Source organism: Trichoderma virens (genome assembly GCF_000170995.1).
Source record: "Trichoderma virens Gv29-8 chromosome Unknown TRIVIscaffold_85, whole genome shotgun sequence".
Lineage (NCBI taxonomy): Eukaryota > Fungi > Ascomycota > Sordariomycetes > Hypocreales > Hypocreaceae > Trichoderma > Trichoderma virens.
Window position 1 is genome coordinate 602,153 of NW_014013664.1, and position 18,357 is coordinate 620,509.

The 18,357-nt window shown below is 53.3% G+C and overlaps 7 protein-coding genes across 7 annotated transcripts; 3 read left to right on the forward strand and 4 right to left on the reverse strand.

Moving 5' to 3' along the window:
- Positions 1 to 737: 737 nt before the first annotated feature.
- On the forward strand, positions 738 to 5,868 carry TRIVIDRAFT_43538 (uncharacterized protein; the record flags this gene model as incomplete). The annotated part of the gene is made up of 7 exons (XM_014097562.1): positions 738 to 901; positions 979 to 1,131; positions 1,257 to 1,770; positions 1,834 to 4,416; positions 4,477 to 5,475; positions 5,632 to 5,739; positions 5,827 to 5,868. Coding segments are annotated over 7 exons (4,563 nt in total), but the record flags the coding sequence as incomplete, so codon positions are not given.
- Positions 5,869 to 6,719: 851 nt separating this feature from the next.
- On the reverse strand, positions 6,720 to 8,963 carry TRIVIDRAFT_193921 (uncharacterized protein; the record flags this gene model as incomplete). The annotated part of the gene is made up of 4 exons (XM_014097563.1): positions 6,720 to 7,804; positions 7,857 to 8,516; positions 8,574 to 8,717; positions 8,921 to 8,963. 4 exons carry the CDS (start codon positions 8,961 to 8,963, stop codon positions 6,720 to 6,722), a joined length of 1,932 nt encoding a protein of 643 aa, XP_013953038.1.
- Positions 8,964 to 10,143: 1,180 nt separating this feature from the next.
- On the forward strand, positions 10,144 to 11,217 carry TRIVIDRAFT_88924 (uncharacterized protein; the record flags this gene model as incomplete). The annotated part of the gene is made up of 2 exons (XM_014097564.1): positions 10,144 to 10,287; positions 10,334 to 11,217. 2 exons carry the CDS (start codon positions 10,239 to 10,241, stop codon positions 10,921 to 10,923), a joined length of 639 nt encoding a protein of 212 aa, XP_013953039.1.
- A 4-nt stretch (positions 11,218 to 11,221) lies between these two features.
- Positions 11,222 to 12,181, reverse strand: TRIVIDRAFT_193923 (uncharacterized protein; the record flags this gene model as incomplete). Its single annotated transcript, XM_014097565.1, has 2 exons — positions 11,222 to 11,939; positions 12,018 to 12,181. The coding sequence occupies 2 exons, from the start codon at positions 12,179 to 12,181 to the stop codon at positions 11,222 to 11,224; spliced, it is 882 nt and encodes a 293-aa protein (XP_013953040.1).
- A 276-nt stretch (positions 12,182 to 12,457) lies between these two features.
- On the forward strand, positions 12,458 to 13,391 carry TRIVIDRAFT_57672 (uncharacterized protein; the record flags this gene model as incomplete). The annotated part of the gene is made up of 4 exons (XM_014097566.1): positions 12,458 to 12,490; positions 12,550 to 13,005; positions 13,085 to 13,258; positions 13,338 to 13,391. 4 exons carry the CDS (start codon positions 12,458 to 12,460, stop codon positions 13,389 to 13,391), a joined length of 717 nt encoding a protein of 238 aa, XP_013953041.1.
- A 166-nt stretch (positions 13,392 to 13,557) lies between these two features.
- Positions 13,558 to 15,404, reverse strand: TRIVIDRAFT_43676 (uncharacterized protein; the record flags this gene model as incomplete). The annotated part of the gene is made up of 3 exons (XM_014097567.1): positions 13,558 to 14,763; positions 14,831 to 15,279; positions 15,344 to 15,404. 3 exons carry the CDS (start codon positions 15,402 to 15,404, stop codon positions 13,558 to 13,560), a joined length of 1,716 nt encoding a protein of 571 aa, XP_013953042.1.
- A 1,202-nt stretch (positions 15,405 to 16,606) lies between these two features.
- TRIVIDRAFT_117609 (uncharacterized protein) lies at positions 16,607 to 17,825 on the reverse strand (the record flags this gene model as incomplete). The annotated part of the gene is made up of 2 exons (XM_014097568.2): positions 16,607 to 17,214; positions 17,288 to 17,825. Coding segments are annotated over 2 exons (1,146 nt in total), but the record flags the coding sequence as incomplete, so codon positions are not given.
- Between the last annotated feature and the right edge of the window lie 532 nt (positions 17,826 to 18,357).

The following is an 18,357-nucleotide window of genomic DNA, read 5'->3' on the forward strand; positions in this document are numbered from 1 at the left end:
TAAGTAGCAGTTCCATCATTAATTATGCCACCGAGATGTGGAGGAATGAAGTATCCATTACATCCGTAAATCCACCCTTGGTGAGGCAGTTAATGTGTGCTGGTTGCCAGAAATAGGCATCACCCCAGAGCTTATTCATTGATGCCAGAGTTTATTTGTGCCGCAACGTTGTTGACGCCTAACTGCCAGTACTACTAAAACTCACTAAGAAAAAAAAAAAAAAGGTCGCAGATGGATCCCTGATGCGTGCAGATGAAAAGGGAAAGGGAAGTCTAGGCATCTAAAACGGCGTGAATTAACTGTTAAGGAATTAGGCATCACTGCAAATAGGGGCCATCCGAATAGCCTCCTCTCGAGCCATTAGGTGTTTTACAGTTGTATAAGCGTCCTGAAGATCTTCGACGCCGCATCATTGACACGCACAACAAAGCGGTGATGCACCGTGCCTGAAAATCTCCACCCTACTGTGCACTAGGCGCTCTGAGCGTCCTCGCTGCACCGTCTTCGTTAGCGGAGCGCCCAGCCAACGCCCAGCCAACGCCCGCCAACCGCTGTTAACGGCTAGCGCACCCCATACAGTGCCAACAGGTATCCGCCTGGGCCCAACTGGCAGCACTCCGCCAGCTCCAGCGCTCCCCCCCGGCCAAACTCCCCCCAAGACAGAGTTTGACTGCCCTCGCACCGACCGGCGACACGCTCAACGGCCAGAAGATCCGTCAAAACGGCCACCACTACGACTTTTCCATCGCCGTGCATCTCGAGCCTCATCTCAGACGACGTCTCTGGCTATCCTCCGACATCCGTTTCGCCCGCAAACGGATGTCGCTCCTGCCGATGCTATGACGGAGGTCGGCCACACCGATCTATCGAGGCTGCTTCAATCCAAGCGAAACGAGTTCAAGTGAGTTTGTGCCCGTTTGAAAGAGCGGATTTTTCCGATTCCAACGAGGTGCTTTTTGCCATACTGACTGCCGACAGTGCAATCGTGACGTCGCGGAAGAGGAAGATTCGTGAGCTCTTCGCTGTCGCGACTCAGGTCGATGGCCTACCGCAAGATGCCTTCGCGAACCCCGACGCGCCGGCAACTACCGCTGCGGAATGGCAGTTTCTCCAGACCAGCGAAATATTGCAGTTCGTATCCCTCTTGTTAATTTTTTAAATGGCAAAAAAACAAGGCATCGCCGTTTGTACAAGCGGTCGCGTCTTCGCGTCTGAAGGATAATTCAAGACCATATCTGTGGCTGACTCTCGTGCAGAGGAAAGACGTTGAACGAACAGGCTATCCCAGCACGCCCATTACTGTCTGTAGATACGTTGAAACGTTTGCTTGCCAAGTCGATACAGGAAACAGTTGTGCACTCTCCCGTACCCCCTACTCCGATCGTTGCATCTGCGAAAACCAAAGGAGTTGCATCTGTCCCGACAAACGATTTGCGACAACCTCTTGGATTTATATCGAACGAGTCGATCCCTGCGCCTCTCGAAGAGAGCAATAAGCTCTCAAACAAACTAACGAAACCCACCCTGACGCCATCTTCCCAAAACACTAACAATGTCGTACCCCATCCCGTTGGACCCAATGTAGCCTTTACGCAGTCCAAGCCCGTTGCTGCACCTTCACCCCTTCCGCCTTCAACGAAAGAGACGAAACACGCTGAGCATGCGATTAATGGAGCGGCGAGTGAGGACGTTCCGTCAGAACGAAGATCGGCACAGGTTTCTTTCCCTCCAGGGACCAAGGGATCACCATCAAGGGAATCACATGGCGCTGTGGCGGTGGCCGAGGCTGCAAAAGGCGTAGATGTTATGGATGATGGGGATGTAGTCGAAAAGTCCCAATCGGCGCAGATTGGACGTAACCAAGAACTCTCTATCAAGGTTCCCCACGCAGCATCCAAGATTCCCGATGCGCTTTCCTCTCCGGGTTCGACAGCACCGAGCGCAACGACACCCGGGAATCATGATGTCTCAGCGGATACCAGCCCTGAGCATGATGCTCCCCAGTATATTGACGATAGGATGGAGCGAGATGTTGATGAAAAGGAGGAGCAAGGCGATGAGGTGGAAGATGCTGCGGGAACTGAGGTGGAGACGGGAGCGAAGCCGGAGCCTGATGGACCCGATTCAAAAGCTTCTAGGCTGGATGAAGATCAGCTTCTTCAAGACTCTATTCGGTCGAGTGCTGCGGCTGCAAGCCCAGAGCCCGTAAAGTTTCAGAGTGGACTCCATGCTGGAGCCGATGCTATCAAATCCGCGCAGGAAGCTAAATCTGTGACCCAGTCGACTACAGAACCACAAGCGGACTCCAAAGCTTCTTCGACGCCAGCTATCAAGGCGGCTGACGAAGTACCTGATAGCCAAGAAGAAACTCCTGAACGAATGGATGTGGACCCAGTCCAGGCAACGGGGCCGGAAAATGCAGAGTTACCTGTGACTCGACCTCCCACTGGCCCTCCTCTGGCTTCTACCAACAGCTCACCCGTCGTTGTTAAACCAACACCACCCAGAGAACCTCCAGCACCCGAGAGAGCGGTTACCAGAGTGTCATCCGGAGCCATGAGGTTGAAATCCGTGTCTGAAATAGTGGGAGAGAGCCCGCGACCTGCCAGTACAACAGAACGAAACGCAACGAAGGCGCCACAGAACCAGCTTACTCCGGTAACATCGACACCTCAATCACCACCCCCAAGACCTAAAAACACAGCCAGGAGAGAAAGGCCAAAGGGCCATGCTTCTACTGTTCTGTTTGGCAAACAGCCGAAGCAGATGGAGGAAAAAGCTCTAGTTCCCGGCCAGAAGGAAACAATCCAGGCATCTGATGATTATTACACGCCTCTCTTCATCCAGAATTTTACAGGCGCTACCAACTGGATGCAGCCTATCGAAAAGATCTTGTTCCACGCAAACAAGACCATCGCTACCCCTGACGCGTACCTTGCGATTCAAGACCATCAGGCATGCAAGGTTCTGCGTAGGGTCTACCACCTCCAGCAGCACGATAAATGGTCTCTGAGACAACCCAAGAGATGTCCAGAGCCAACTCGCCCGCCGTCTCATTTGGATGTGCTATTTCAGGAGATGAAATGGATGCGGACTGATTTTCGAGAAGAGAGAAAGTGGAAGATGGCTGCAGCCAAGAACATCGCCTATGCCTGTGCGGAATGGATTGAATCGACTCCTGAAGAGCGCAAAGCATTGCAAGTCGCCGCATTCATTCCTCCGCTGAGGACGGATGATGTAGCAATGGGCGATGCCGACGCGGACAGCGCCGAGAACCATCCAACCCCTGATCTCGTCACGGAAGATGCAGATTCACCCCAAAATTCGGATCATCTTGTTGAAGAAGATTTCCCTGAAACTGTTGCGCCATCAGCCATATTTGCTCTGCAGGAAGAGGATGTGGTCTTTGCGCTGCGACGGACACCTGCTTCAGATAAACTGCTGGAGGAGCTGCCATTGTACGGCGCACCCTTGAAAATCCCACGGTTCGAGCTCACAGGGCCAGAGTATGACCCAGATGCTCAGTGGAAGCGACCTGCTCTGCCTCTAAGCAAGTACGTCGAAGGAGAAATGAAGCTTCTATCAGATGGCCCTCCAAGGAAGCGCAGTCGGTATAGTTATCGTGATGACGAATCCGAGGATGAAAAGGAGAGTCCCTTTGATGCGGATGCGCTCGCACACAATGTCAGACTCCCGCCACAAAGCTCTGAGGTTGCCCTATTCGCCCCAGAGTCGAAGCACATTCGGGATCGTCTCCATGCCGGTCACCAGTTTCGTCCGCCATCTGAACATCCTATGCCTCTGCAGAGCTTTTACGAGTGTCGAAACCCGTCGCAGTGGACTGTGGTCGAGGATGATGAGCTTCGAAGCCTGGTTCGAGAATATTCGTACAATTGGTCCCTCATTTCCAATCTGCTGTTTACCAAATCTTTGTTTGCGTCAGGAGCAGAAAGAAGAACGCCGTGGGAGTGCTTCGAACGATGGATCAACTTGGAAGGTCTGCCCGCCGATATGCAGAAAACGCAATACTTTAAGGCCTACAACAGTAGGATTGAGGCTGCTCAGCGCGTCATTGCCCAGCAAAATCAGCTGGCGGCACAGCGGGCTTCTCAAGATGGTGGCGCAGTAACACCGATACGACGAAGGCAATCTACACCGCTAAGAGTTGAGAGGCGTCGAAATCAAAAGCATCTGACACTCATTGATGCCATGAGGAAGCTGGCGAAGAAAAGAGAGACCACAATGCAGAAGCAACAGCATTCTGCGGCCCAGAACGCTGCGAAAAAGGTTAATGACACAATGGCTCAACGACCGGTTAAGACACCTCGGGATTACAGTCTGTTGCGATGGGAGCGCGACCAGGCTCTGGCAGAAAAGATGGCGCTATACGCGCAGCGGCAGGAAGCCCAGAGGAGGGTAAGTAAACATCTAACTTGGCATTATCCAGTCTTGACATAACTGACATTATCCACTCAGGCTACTCTCCAGGCCAGAGCCCAAGCTCAATCCGCTCAGTTGGCCGCGGCGCCAGGTGCAGCAGCCCCAGCAGTTCAGAATCCTGGGCTCCCTGCGGCGGTCGCTAACGGCGTCAACGGTGTCGTCAACCGGGCAGCGGTTCCCAATCAACTTGCTGTTGCGGCAGCAGCGGCTGCGGCAGTGGCGGCGCAGGGTCGAGCACGAATGCCCATGCAGGCCCCTGCGAATGGCATGGACGGCATCGCCGCTCAAGCCCAGATGGGCGGTAATCTCGCTCCGCCGGCGCAAATGAGCGGCATCCCACAAGCTCAGTTGCAGGCTTTGCAAGCGATGCAAGCCCAGCATAGGATGCAGATGCCCGGTCAGCAGCCTGATGCCAGCATGATGATGCGTGCACAACGTATCTCGGAGCAGCAACGGGCTGCGGTTCAAATTCAGCATGCACAGCAACAAGGGGCCGTTGTCGGCACTCCGGGTCAACAAGCACAGCAAGCCTCATCGCCCGCTATGCGAAGCGGAGTCCCTGCCATCAGCCAGCAGGCCGCCTTTATGAATAATGCCCAGGCTATGATGGCTTCGTTTAACGCTACGGCAGGTCATGCTTCGGCAGCTGCTAATGGTCTACACATGCCGACTCTTGCTAATGGCGCGTCTCCTGGCCCTCGACTGCCAACACAGATCCCTCCTACGATTGCCGTACAGATTAACTCCTTGGAAGCACAGTTTAGGAGCAAGAATCCCAACCTTTCACCCGAGCAACTTCGCCACCTTGCTACCGAGCATTTGACCAGAGCTATGATGGCACAGCGACAAAGCGCTATGAATGCTGCAGCTGGTGGACAGACTGGCATTGCGACCAGTATTACTGCTACGGCCAGCCCTCATCAGTATGCCGCCCTACTTAGACAACAACAGCAGCAGCAGCAGGCACAGGCCCAAGCACAAGCCCAACAGGCCCAAGCCCAAGCTCAGGCTCAGGCCCAGGCTCAGCAGCATCAGGTACAACACTCACAGCCGACGCCAACGCCGACACCCACGCCGACACCACAGCAGCAGCAGCATCAACAGCAGCAGCAGCAGCGACCTCAACAGGTACCTCAATTGCAGCAGGCCCAGCAGCAAGCTCAGGCACAACAATCACCAGTCCCGGTGCAGCAGCAGGTCCCGCAACAGCAAAGGCCCCAACCACAACCACCACAACAATCTCAGGCCCAACTTCAAGCTCAGGCTCAGGCTCAAGCCCAGGCCCAGGCTCAAACCCAGGTACAGCAAGTTCAGTCGCAGTCGCAGCCCCAGGCTTCGCCTCAACTACCGACACACCCACCGGCGGGAAGTCCAGCACCTGCTCAGCGTCAGGCCAGCGGAAGCGCAACCCCTTCTGCAGGCAAGTAAACGACCAGCGTTTCTGAATTTGTTCTTCAGTACTCTTTTTTCTTATTTTAATGCAAAATGCCTCACGTGGTCATTGTATCCTTTTCACACGTCTATTTCGTTCGACGTTTGTTTCGTCAGGGCAAAACGGGAGGTGTTAAAGCGGGAAAGGGGGGTTTGGGCTGGTTTACACATTTTAACGTTAGATGCCTCTTTTTCTTTTTCTTTTCTTTTTCCACCCCCTTCTATCTGTTATAATGTGGGCTTTAACAACAGGGTTCTCGGAACTCTTATTCTTTTTCTTTCCAATTCTCCTCTCTTATGCTAGAACAGGGGGTTCGCAAGGATCGCTGCTGGATACTTTTTCTCCAGTTATTTTGCGAAAGGCGGGAAAGAAAAAATCAACAAAAAAGGGATGTGCTAGGGAAAGCGGGCGGGCGGCAAACCAATTGTAGAGAAACATGTACATAGCTTTTCGTCGTTTCAGGCAACATGGGCATACACGCAGGTGAAGAAGATTATTGCCTAAATCGTCCCCAAAAATGGGGGGTTGGTTGAGGCAGTAGTGGAAATGTTGTATGCAAAAAGAATTAAGATTCTAGGGCGACCAGCTGGGGCCCTGATTTATGTTGTCAAAAGCTCTTGTTTTCTCTTTACGTGATATGTGAAGTGTTATGAGCAATGATTAACGAGCATTTGATCAACGAGGAACAATTAATGAAGCAATGAAGCAACGAAACATGGGAAATTATCATCCATTCTGTTAATTTCATCAAAATATAAAACGCCAGGTATGATATACATACATCATATATTTCCCAAGAGTAACAAACAAAAAAATATTTGAACCCAAAAAAAAAAGGCCGCATCTATTACACAGCCCCTGCTCCACCACCTCTGCTGTTATCTCCGTGAAGTAATAGATGAGGCTTGATGAAATCATCGTCCAATTGTTTGAACAAACTAGCTGGATCCTCCGCCGAGAGCAGCTGCCGAATAGCGCCCGTGGCAGTTATCGGAGTAGCAGACGATGAAGCTTCAGCCGGGCTCATGAAGGCGCTGCCTTCAGCCGATGGCGGGTTAGGACTGACTGGTGCTCGGGGAGAGCGGCGATTTGCGGGGGGCGGCAAGTCCGAAATATCGATGTCGCTGCCAATATCGGAATCGTCGGTATTGCTGCGCAGCAGATCGGCTCGCTCGGTTTCAGTAGGGTTGCGGATGGAGTTCTTGCGACTAAGGCTATTCGGCCGGACACCCGTGTGGGGAGATGAAGTGCCAGATACGTAGGCTGCGGAATTGTCTGTGGGAGCGCTCAGGTTGTTCAGAGCGACGTTGCCGTTGCCGTTGCGACGGGGGTTGTAACCAATGGCGGACCCGGAGCGCTTAACCTGAAGACCAGTGCCAAACGACTCGATGTCAAACTCGTCATCACTATCAATCTCTTCGACGACTCCGGTACGAATACCAAGAATCTCGAGCATACGAGCCGTGGTCCCGCCAAAGATGATGACAGTCAAGACCACAACAACCAAGACAGTAGCTCGAAGGGCGTACGAGTTTTCGCCCGTGAGAAGGGCTGCCAATGCTACACCGACAGCACCGCGAAGGCCGGCCCAAAAAAGCATAGCTTGGTAGTTGTAGGGAAGCTCGTCACCAACTTCCAGGCCTCTCCTCCTCGCGCGGTAGCGAATGAACCAGTTGATGGCCTTTGACAGGGGGAAGACGGCGACCCAACGAGCAGCGCATACAGCGCAGATGGTGACAATAATGAGAGGAGGCTCAAACTGTAGGGCATTATCGGTGAAGAGTGCCAGACCCAGGTAGATGAAGATGAAATTCTCAGACAACTGCGACATGACTTGGAAGACGAACTTGGTGGTGAGTTGAGTACGCCTCGACATATTAAAGTAGGCATAGTGTTTCAGCGTGATACCACAGAAGAGCAGCGACACGATACCTAGACAAGGATTAGACTTATTCACAATACACCAGCCGTAAGGGAATCTTACCAGATGCGTGAACGCCATGCGAAAAGAAGTAAGTGGCATAGGCGATTAAGATAATCAAACAGCTTTCAATCTTTGGGAATCTTCGCACATAGGTAAACTTGAGTAAAAGAGCCGTACCGATGCCGACGACAATGCCGATAAGCATACTGCCAAAGAAAACAAGCAAGAACATGCCGATACCATCAAAGAAGCTAATGATGCCGTAGTTGGCCTTGCCCTCGCTCTTCTTGATATATTGCGCGGTTTCGAAAATGACAATGGCGATGGCGTCATTGAGAATAGATTCGCCAAAAATGATGGTGTAGAGCTTAGGATCAACCTTGTAGGTGTTGAAGATGGCCAGGATGGTAACGGGGTCAGTAGCAGAGAGAGTTGCGCCGACGGAGATGGCATCGACCAGACTTAATTTCAAGGATCCAGGGACCAAGTTGAATATCCACAAGATCAGCCCTATGACCATGGCAGAAAGAAAGGTGCCAGCAAATGCGAACGTTAGGATAGTACCGATGTTGCGAAAGAAGTTGGCCTGGTGTAGCTCGTATCCGGACGACAGAATGATGGGCGGTAGGAGGAGGTTGAAGAAGATCTGGTAGTCGAAGCTGATGAGGTTTCGAATGGAATCGCCCGAGCTAATAAGTAGAATAAGACCAACAACCATGCCTGTGAAGCGGGCAACGTTAGCGCAAGTCTTTTGGATTGAGCGAAGAGCAGTCGAACCTGCGAAGATAGAAATAACTGTCTCGTGGATAGCAGTCACCTTCTTCTGCTGGAGAAAGTAGCTTGTGAAGAAGGCGATGATGAGCAGCATGATTGATATGAAGATGGCTCTGGCCGCGAAGAACTCCTTCTCCCCAACGTCATCTGAATATAGCTAGTAGTTAGCAATCGTTGCTGTTTCCCCTTGTCCATATTTTCTCATGTTTCCCCTCCCGGTCGTCGTCTTCATCATCGTGGGTGGGCGACGTTACCTTCGGGATCGCCCTCTTCCTCCTCTCGCCCTACACGATGAACGGTCAGCTTGTCTCGAGCAGCAATTTACAGCGCGATATTCCTGCCAGACGCACGTAACAGCCTGAAGCCCAAATTGGCCAGCTCGGTGGCGGCCATGGTGGCCATGGTGTGCGATCTCGAGATCCGCTGCGGACACGATCGAGGTGGGATTCGGATTCGTCAAATGGTGGAGCTTGCGCGAGCCTTGCGGCGCAGGCGGGACGATGCGGGCATGGAATCGCAGGCCGGGAAAGAGAATCGCGACGACTGCAAATCGAGGGACAAGGCGGAGGAGGCGAGGCTGGAGTTGGTGGAAGAGAGTTGCGGTGCTCGGGCTAGAAATCCAGCGACGACTGTGCGAACATGTGCCAAGTCCAAGTCCAAGACCAAGTCCAAAGTCCAAGTCCGGAGTTGTTATTACAGTACCGTATTATGCAGGTGCCTGTTTGATAGCGATGGGCCAGATCTGGTAGCGCTCTAAGCCCTGTAATTGGCGCGGGCTTGTGGATCGCTGATGACGAGGCCGCAACCAGTAGGAGGGACATGCATGTGCCTACACACAGACGCCGTGCCTTAGTATTAGACAGGCTGCCGGCAATGTTAATTCCGTGCGTGCCTTAGGTATAGATGAATAGAAAAACAATAGAAGCCACCTCTCACCGAAGACGAGGTTTGCTGCCGCGTGGCCTCATCAGCGAGGCTTCAGGGCACCAATTACAAAGCATCCACTGATTCAACGTGCTACAAGTGCCTGAGCCAAGACGGGAACACGGAACACGGAGAATGGATCGCCGTCCAGGTCATTTTATTGCTGCAGGGCGAGCTGTCGGCGGTCCAGCGGCCTCTTGTCCTTACAATACTCGTACAACATAATAGAGGTTAAGCAGCTGGAACTGAGACTTGCCCATATGAATAGCGACTTGACGTGGGTATTGTCAGTAGTCGAATGTAAAGTGTCAAGTAATACTTGGCAGGCAGAAAACGTGCTATGTAGCAAGTGGACTCTCGTACGTACAAGGATGCGGACTTTGGTAGTACATTAATTAGGACGCTGCCTCTTATCACTTTTGTCAGTGTGACATGGCCCAGATCAAGCAACTGATTTCCGTATAAATGCATCAAATAGTAGCGGCATCTCATCCACCACCAAATCAATCCGGTCAGCCCATTTCCAGCGTCTCTCTGGCGGGGCTCTTCGGGGCAGCGCGGGGTGGGGAGGCGCTTTCCGGGGGCGGCTCACTAACCAAGACGGCCTTTCACCGGCTTCTGATCCTCCATCCCATAAGCACACCTGATGTGATCCAAGACCAACTCCTATCCGCTCCACGACCAGCTGCTTTGCAAATCACGGCTCTCTACATGCCACATGATTAGTATGATATAGAGTCGACAATGTACCACCTTGCCAAGGGCCTCTATCTCCTCGCAACAAGCAAAGAAGGTGAGCAGAGCCCGGCCTCGTATCCCCTCCACGGCTAACCAAGCAGAATACTCCGTCATCCTCCTCGGCCTCGACAATGCCGGCAAGACAACCTTCCACGAGCAGGTCAAGTCCATGTACCTCCCGAATGCGCCCGAGCCCAAGCTCAAGACGGTCCCCACCGTCGGCCAGAACGTCTCGACGATAACCCTGCCAGACATGTACCTCAAGCTCTGGGACGTGGGCGGCCAGCACTCTCTGCGCAAGCTGTGGCAGAGCTACTACGCCAGCTGCCACGCCATCGTCTTCATCATCGACAGCACGGATATTGGCGACGGCGATTTGGCGCACGAGAACACGGGCCGACTGGACGAGTGCAGGCTGGTGCTGGAAGACGTGCTGCAGCACTCGGAGACGGAGGGCGTGCCGCTCCTAATATTGGCAAACAAGCAGGACAGAGAGGACTGCGTTGAGACGATACGCATCAAGGAAGGGCTAGTGAAGCGGGTTATGGAGGGCGAGAAAGGCGCCGCCATTCGCGACTCTCGCGTGCTCGCCATGAGTGCGCTGACGGGCGAGGGCGTGCGAGAAGCAATCGACTGGGTACGTTCGAGGGTCCAGTGGAACAAGGAGTCACGGCCACCTGTCATGAGGTAGCCATCGAAGAAGCGGAAGGACGAAGCGTTGCATATGGGCTACAGACAAAACGAGCGTCGGGTGGTGTTCTGAGGCGTTTCTGGTTGGATAGATATGGGTCGCCTTGCTATTTCATCTCGTTGCGAGCAAGCGAAAGCTGAATGTAAACCATCAGCGGAAGTTTATTTTATTTTGTAATCCATCAGAGGGAAGAAATCATATCGGGGTATCATGCATTTTGCTTTCCTGATTTTTTTTATCCTTCTTTAGTTAACGTATATAAGTAGATCACATTATTGCCCCCTTTGGCATTTTATCCTCATCTCTCATTCTCCGCAGACAGCTCAGCCATCAGGCCGCCCTTGTCTCTCCTCTTGGCGTCCTCCGCCAGTTTCCTGTCTACCAAATCCGTAAACTCTTTTACCTTTGCCAACGCCATTTGCGCACACTGTATGATCAACGTAGCCTCTATGGGCTTGCCTCCTAGCTTTGAAATCTGGCATATTTCGCCATGCTTGTTCAGACTGAATGTGCAGCTGCCCACCCGCAGCTGCTCCTCCAGCCATGTAGTGTCCACCAAGACGATCTCGCCGTCTTCGCCAAAGAAATCAAACGATGTGCAGAATGGGGAATGCAACCAGCTCAAAGGCACAGGCTCACGCTCCGCAGCCGTGTAGATGGTGAGCGTCTCGCCTTCCATGCTGGTGTCGGGCTTTCGAAAGTGCCTCAGTGCGGCCACGACGGCGAAACATGAGCTGTCGATGAGGTTGCCATCGGCAGATAGAACGTGGAGGTCAACTCTGACAGACCAGCACTTCTGTCCCGCGACGAGGCAGAGCGATTCCGTATCCAGGGCTCCCGATCTCCGGATGGTCTTTTCGAGGAGTCTGGCGAGCAAGACTTCGGTTTCAGTTGGACGGTTGACTTCAAACGAAGGGGCCACCATGGGGCCAAGCTCTGAAGTGATTTGAAAGATGCCATCAAAGGGCCGATCAGGGAACGGGACTGTGACTTCCGCTGATACCTTGGCCAGTACTCTGAGTGTAGAATGTTAGAAATTGTGGTTCTAGCTTTATGTCGCAGTGTAAGAGGCATCAAATGTGAATTGAACCTGCCTTGTTTTCCCCAGCTTCACATCTGCCACGCCATACTCATCACCAAAGCTGAGTTCCAGAGATCTAAATTCGTCGAGTTTTCGCCCATCTAATCGCAATCCCTCGCCAATGGCCTGAAGGGTGAATGTCCGCTCGCTTAATGACGGCTCAGCTTCTCGAGGCATGATGAATTAATATTTTGTAGATTTTTTTTTAGAGCAAAGAAAAAACAGGCAAATTGCTTTTCTGCTCCTCTCCAAGAGTGAGTTCGATGATATGAAACTCTCAGTGAGAGCGCAGAACGCCACTGAAAAATTCTGCCGGGCGGTGTGCATAAAGTTGCATGCATCTAAGCTGGTGCCGCGACCTTGTTGAACGACACACGCGCCTGACTATTACTGATTCTCCATCCTATTTCAATTCATTGCTTCGGCGTCTTTTGTTGTGCAAATCTTGCAAAGATGACTACCGCTCATAGACCTACGTTTGATCCCGTAAGATGTCATCACTCCAGATGTGAAGGGACGCTGGCAATGCTAATCGCAGTCACTAGGCTCGTGGCAAAGAGGCCCTCCGGGGCCCTGCCTACCACCAGCGACTTCTGCCAGCACACACTCAACTCAAGTACCGAAAGGCGGGACAAGGTGGCGATGCCGACGACGAGCCTACGCGCGACCTCGCTGCCGAGCTTCTTGCAGCTGAGGCAGCACACTTCAAGAAGAAGAACGGCGGCGTCTTGGCCCCCGAGGACGACGAAGAGGGAGATGTGGAGGTGACATCAGCACGAGGAGAGAAGAGGTCGCAGTCTGCAAACGGCGAAGAAGAAGAGGATCTCGAGGCGAAACGAAGAAGGATATTGGAGGAGAGCAGAGATATCGATGCGGATGATGACAGTGAAGAGGAAGAAGATAGCGATGAGGAGGAAGACAGCGATGATGACGAAGATGCGGAGCTGCAACGAGAATTGGAGAGAGTGCGAAGAGAGCGTGAGGAGAAGAAGAAGAAAGAGGTACGTTGTGGTGCTTCCATGCTCCACCATTGTCTACAAATGAGGGAACAGGTGGGCTAATCAATCATGTTCGTTATAGGAAGAAGAACGAGCAAGAGAAGAGCAAGAGGCCCGAGAACGAGACATTGCACTCGGCAACCCCCTTCTCAACAAGCAGGATTTCACAATGAAGCGCCGGTGGGACGATGACGTCGTGTTTAAGAACCAGGCCAGGGGGACGGAAGACAAGAATAAGAAGAAGGAGTTTGTGAATGTAAGCCTTGCTCTACTTTCAGTTGCTTGTGTTACCATTTGGGGTGCGAGTTAAATTGCTAACTATTTCTCCTTTTTAGGACATGCTACGTTCTGATTTCCATAGACGGTTCATGAGTAAATATGTTCGATAAAGAGGGAAACGATTCGGCAATATTCAGGATTAGCGACGTGCAAGGTTTTTCTATTTTTTTCTATTTCTTTTTCTTCTAGAAGACGGTAGACGCCATCATCATAATGAATCACAAGCCTCCATAGCGGCATTACATCTCTTCATCCACTGACGAAACATGGACCCTCTCAATGCTTTTCTTCTGCAAGAAGCCTACCCTCCATCTCTTCAAACGCTCCCAAGACCTTGCCGTACTTTTCATATGTGCCCTCCCGATATCCAATGTCCACCTTCTCAATCGAGCCCTCCTCCGTCCACCGCTTGCCAATCAGCTCATCAAACGTCTCGCCATCTTTCCTCTCCAGAGCCCAGAGCGCCTTGTACGCGCCTCCCAGGGCACATGCATTACCGCCGACGTCAAGCTTGTATACACCATCTGCACCGCCGAGCACTTCGCCGAGCACGCGTGTGATGGCTGGGTTGAGGGATCCGCCGCCGACGAGGTAGATGCGACGGGGTTGCGCGGGGAGGCTGTCGCGCGGGCTGTGAACAAGCTTTTGGGATCGGAGACGCATGGAAAGAGCTTGAGATTCGACAATGGCACGAGCATCAGATTCCTTGGACCAGCCTTGCGGGGATTCCTTCAGGTCGGTACCGTCACCATTGCAAGTGAAACGCCAGGTTCCAGCACGGATATTGGGTACCGTCTCCCGGAGATAGAAGTACAGACCAAGCTTTGCCCGGTCGCTCTCGTCGTCCACACCCAGGGGTTTAGTTTCCAGCACGGCCTTGTTGAAGTTCTCCCAGCCTGTCGCGCCGTCCTGGGGCTTGGGCAGGGTGTCACGGACTTTTTCGCGGGCCAGGCCGCCGTTTTTGTAGCACAGCATGAACATGTAGTTGCCGGGTGTTGTGGGGTGGTTGAAGAAGTGATATGACTCGTCTGGCTTATATGCGGGCGTATTCATAAGGAAAGTAGTTGACGTGCCAAGCGAGACGATGGCATCGAGAGGACGCAAGGGGAGCGCAAGAATGGTGGCCGGGTTGTCGCCAGTGAAGGAGACGATCTGGCACTCTGGGCTGAAGCCGTACTTGGTGACAAAGTAGGGTGAGATGGCACCCATGGAACCGCCGCCGTCCATGCGAGGCTCGCCGAGCTTCTGGCGCAAATCGGCCACGCCATCAGGGCCGGCGGAAAGGGCCAGCAGGCGCTCGCTCCAGGTCTGGTTGGGGATATCCCAGAGGTTCATGCCGCAGACGTCGCTGACGTCCAGGGGGGCAATGGCGCCCATGAGCACGGAGGCGAGCCATGAGGAGACTAGAGATATCCGCTTTGAGTTTGCGTAAACGTCTGGGAGGACTCGTCTGATTCTCATGATTTGGAGTCCGGTGAATCTCTGAATATGATTAGCATCATATGACGATCAAGGAGAAAAAAGAGTGAAAGAACATGACACAACTTACATGATGGGCACCGCTGCCCGTAACCTCAGCCAACTTCTCCCTGTCTCCCAGCTCGGCATCAAACGCAACCAACTCCTCATGCGTGCTGTGATCCTGCCAATTCGGCGCAAACTCATGCGCCAGCGCCTTCTCCAGCTGCCCAACCAGGGGCTTCGCCGCATCCAGCCCCTTCAACAGCTCCTCGGCGCTCGCGCTCCAGAAGACGCTGCCGTGCTGCTGGCCGGAGCCGCTGATACCCCTGATGCGGCTCATGGGCACGGGCATCGCCTGCGAGAGGCGCTCCAGCACCAGGTCGAGCGATTCCAGCCACAGGGCGACGGGGGCAAAGACCTCGCCCGTCTGGTCGCGCACGTGGACGCCCTTGTGGATGCCATACTTGGCGCCGAAGTCTTGGTCAAAGTCGACTTTGGCCTCGGCGACGCTTTTGAGGTCGGAGTTGACGACGATGGCTGGCGGGGTGTTTGTGTTAGTTGCTGCTGTTTTCGATGAGGTCTCATTCGATAGGTGACGCACCCTTGAGTTGCTGGGTTGAAAGGTCAAAGCCCAGATAAAGCGGCCCGTTGTCGGCACTCATGGTCGCAAAATCAATGTCTTTAAAAAAGAAAAAAAAGAAGAAGAAGAAGAAGAAAATCCCGTATGCTGCCTATCCAATGCTTTGTAGCTCGTCACAACCAAGATATTGTAGTGATGGGGGGAGTCTATCGACGATATAATATAGCTCGGATCTCAGGAACCGCCAAATCCTTCACCACAAGCTAAAGCAAAGCCACACCCTTTCGAGAATTCAATTTAAGCTTGAAAGGCGTTTAAACGGGTTACGGCCCAGCTTTATGGGAGCGTGCGACGAACGAAAAGCTGTCAGACGTAAGAGTTACACCACCTCAACGCTGCCCTGACATACGCGCGCTTAAAGGCCATCCCCGTATGCTAGAAATAGTCGGATTGTTTCTACAGTAGCTTCTCGGGCGATTAGGCTAAAGTACATGGAGTAAGGATTTGCGGACGTTGTGATGCAATTTAGCCACCTTGGACTACACCATGGTTCCTCTTTTTCTGGATCTCTTTTTTTTTCTTTTGATTGATCATGGGATTCAATCGTCTTTGAGCCATGGTTGAAAAGTGCTTGCACAGCAGAGAGGAGAGGCGGATGTGGATTATAGAGGGGTTCATCATATCAGCAATTTAGCCTAAATAGAAGCTTGTCACTGCTACTTTGCGCCGTTGCTAGATCAGCGTTGCCTTGGCTGGTGGCCTCATGTAGAGAGTACCTGCACTAAGGCCTTTATTGCTCTTGGCCATCCACAATGGCTTCTCACCTCCCTCGAGTACTCCATAGGTACCTATACATGTATACAGGCGAATGCCGTACAACAAAGAGGTCAATACGATATGCAAGTAAGCCTGAGAAACAGGGGCACATATATAATGCCATGGTTCATCTGCACTCTTCCCATTTACTATCCAGTACCTTACTTTCACATGGCCCAAGTTGAGCAGGGCAGCGCTACCACTAACCCTGGTCACGAACAATCAGCATCATCAGACGGCAAAGATAACGGTCTGGCTGCGGAGCCGGAACATGACCCGGAGGAAAGCCGGCGCAAGGTAATACGGGGGAATCGTATGAGAGATCGGGGCCGGGGCTCTTCGGGCCTTGGCGAAGCAACTACCGTGTGTAACTCAAGTCTAGTACTACCTTAACCCTATCTAGGATTTATACAAATACAACAAAAACGAAAATGGAAATGCCAAAGGGAAACAAGAGTGCTGCCATCTCTAATGCTTGTGCTTGTGGTCGTGATCGTGCTCCTCCTCCTCCTCTTGCTCTGATTCTTCCGAGACACTCGCCCGGGCGCCGCCTGGGATGAACTCATCAAATCGCTTGTTGACCTCTGCATCTCGGGACACGAAGCGCACACGAACTCTCTTCACGCCGCGCACCTTACCTCCCACCAGGGTGCGGACCGCATCCTCCAGGTCCTTCACGTCGTCGACTGTCCATGCGCCGGGTACTGCCATCTCCAGGTCGACCAGGTAGTTGGGCCCGGACTTGGTCCCCGTGATGTCCCGCAGTTCGGCTCGATGTCCTTCGCTGACATTTGCGATTGCTCGATGCGCGTGCTTGCGAATTGACGCCTTGACGTCGTCATCAAGGCTTTGATCAATTAGCTCCAAGAAGGCGGATTTGGTGTTGCCCAGGCCGGCGTGGAGGACCATGACGGAAATGAGGAGACCGCCGACGGGATCTAGCCAGGCGGCGTTTTCAATGACGTTGGCGCCGATAATCGCAAAGAGCGTCACAATACCCGTCAAGCTGTCGATGCGATGGTGGATGGCGTTGGAGGCGAGGACAGACGACTTGCGTTCGCGCGCAACCTTCATAGCTGTAGTAGAACGCGTGTTAGAAGTAAAAACAGAGAGGAATTCAGTATACAGAATAAGGTTGAGTCCACATACTAGCTTGGTATAGCCATTCCTTGACCAGAATGGTGCCCGCCGCGAGCCAGGCTGCGTGTATGCTCGGGATTCCGAGGTCTGCGTGACTGTGCGAATGGCCGTGAGAATGTCCATGTCCATGGGCGACGTGTTCCAGCATGTGACTGGCAGCTTCCGGGTTCCAATGGCCATAGAGCGTGACGGCGCTCTCGAAGCCCATGTAGAAGCCGCCAACAATCAACATGCCCGACACGCCCAGCGCGCCCAGGCTCTCAACCTTGCCAAAGCCCAGAGGGAAGCGGTCGGTCGGCGACTTGAGGCTCCACGACACCGTGGCCAGGGTCAGAATGTCCGAGGCCAGATCGGCGATGCTGTGCCAGGCGTCGGCAATCATGGCCTTGGAGTTGAAGGCCCAGCCGCCGATGAACTTGGCAATGGCCATGCTGAGGTTGCTGAGCAGGCCGATGCGAGTGATGCGCACGCCGGGGTCGTTCTTGTCGGCCGACATCAGGAAAGTGTTGTCGTGGTGATGGTGATGGCCGAAGAGCCCGTGGCTGTGGTCATGACCGTGATCATGGCCATGATCGTGATCGTGGTCGTGGTTGTGCTGGTCGCGTGCCTGGCGAGCGGCGCCCATGATGAAGGGCAGCGAGCGGATGCGGCCGCGGAAGACGGGGCAGATGTGAAGCACGGCGCTGCGAGACGTCAAGGTGTCGGCCAGCGCAAGATGGCAATTGGACGAGGCCGAGAGCGAAAAGGGCGGCACAATCGTGGGCGAGGACAGCGTCTGCAGCCGGCGCGAAGGTTGATGTGGCCTTTGGAGCTGGCTAAATGGAAGCGAGACCGTGGCTGGCGGATGTGCTCGTAATTTGAGACTGCCAGCTGCCCCGGACCAGCGCACGGCCAGGCCCGTGGAGCGCCTGGCCTGGGCAGACATACAGCGTCCTGGTCTGTTTCAGCCTTGAGGGGATCCTGAGAGGGCGATGCGCCAGAAACAATGGCGGCTCTACGGGACTATCGGCCGGCTGGATGCAGACATGAGAGTTTTCCCTTTGACTCTTGCTCCAGGGCCCGGATTGCGCTGCATTGCG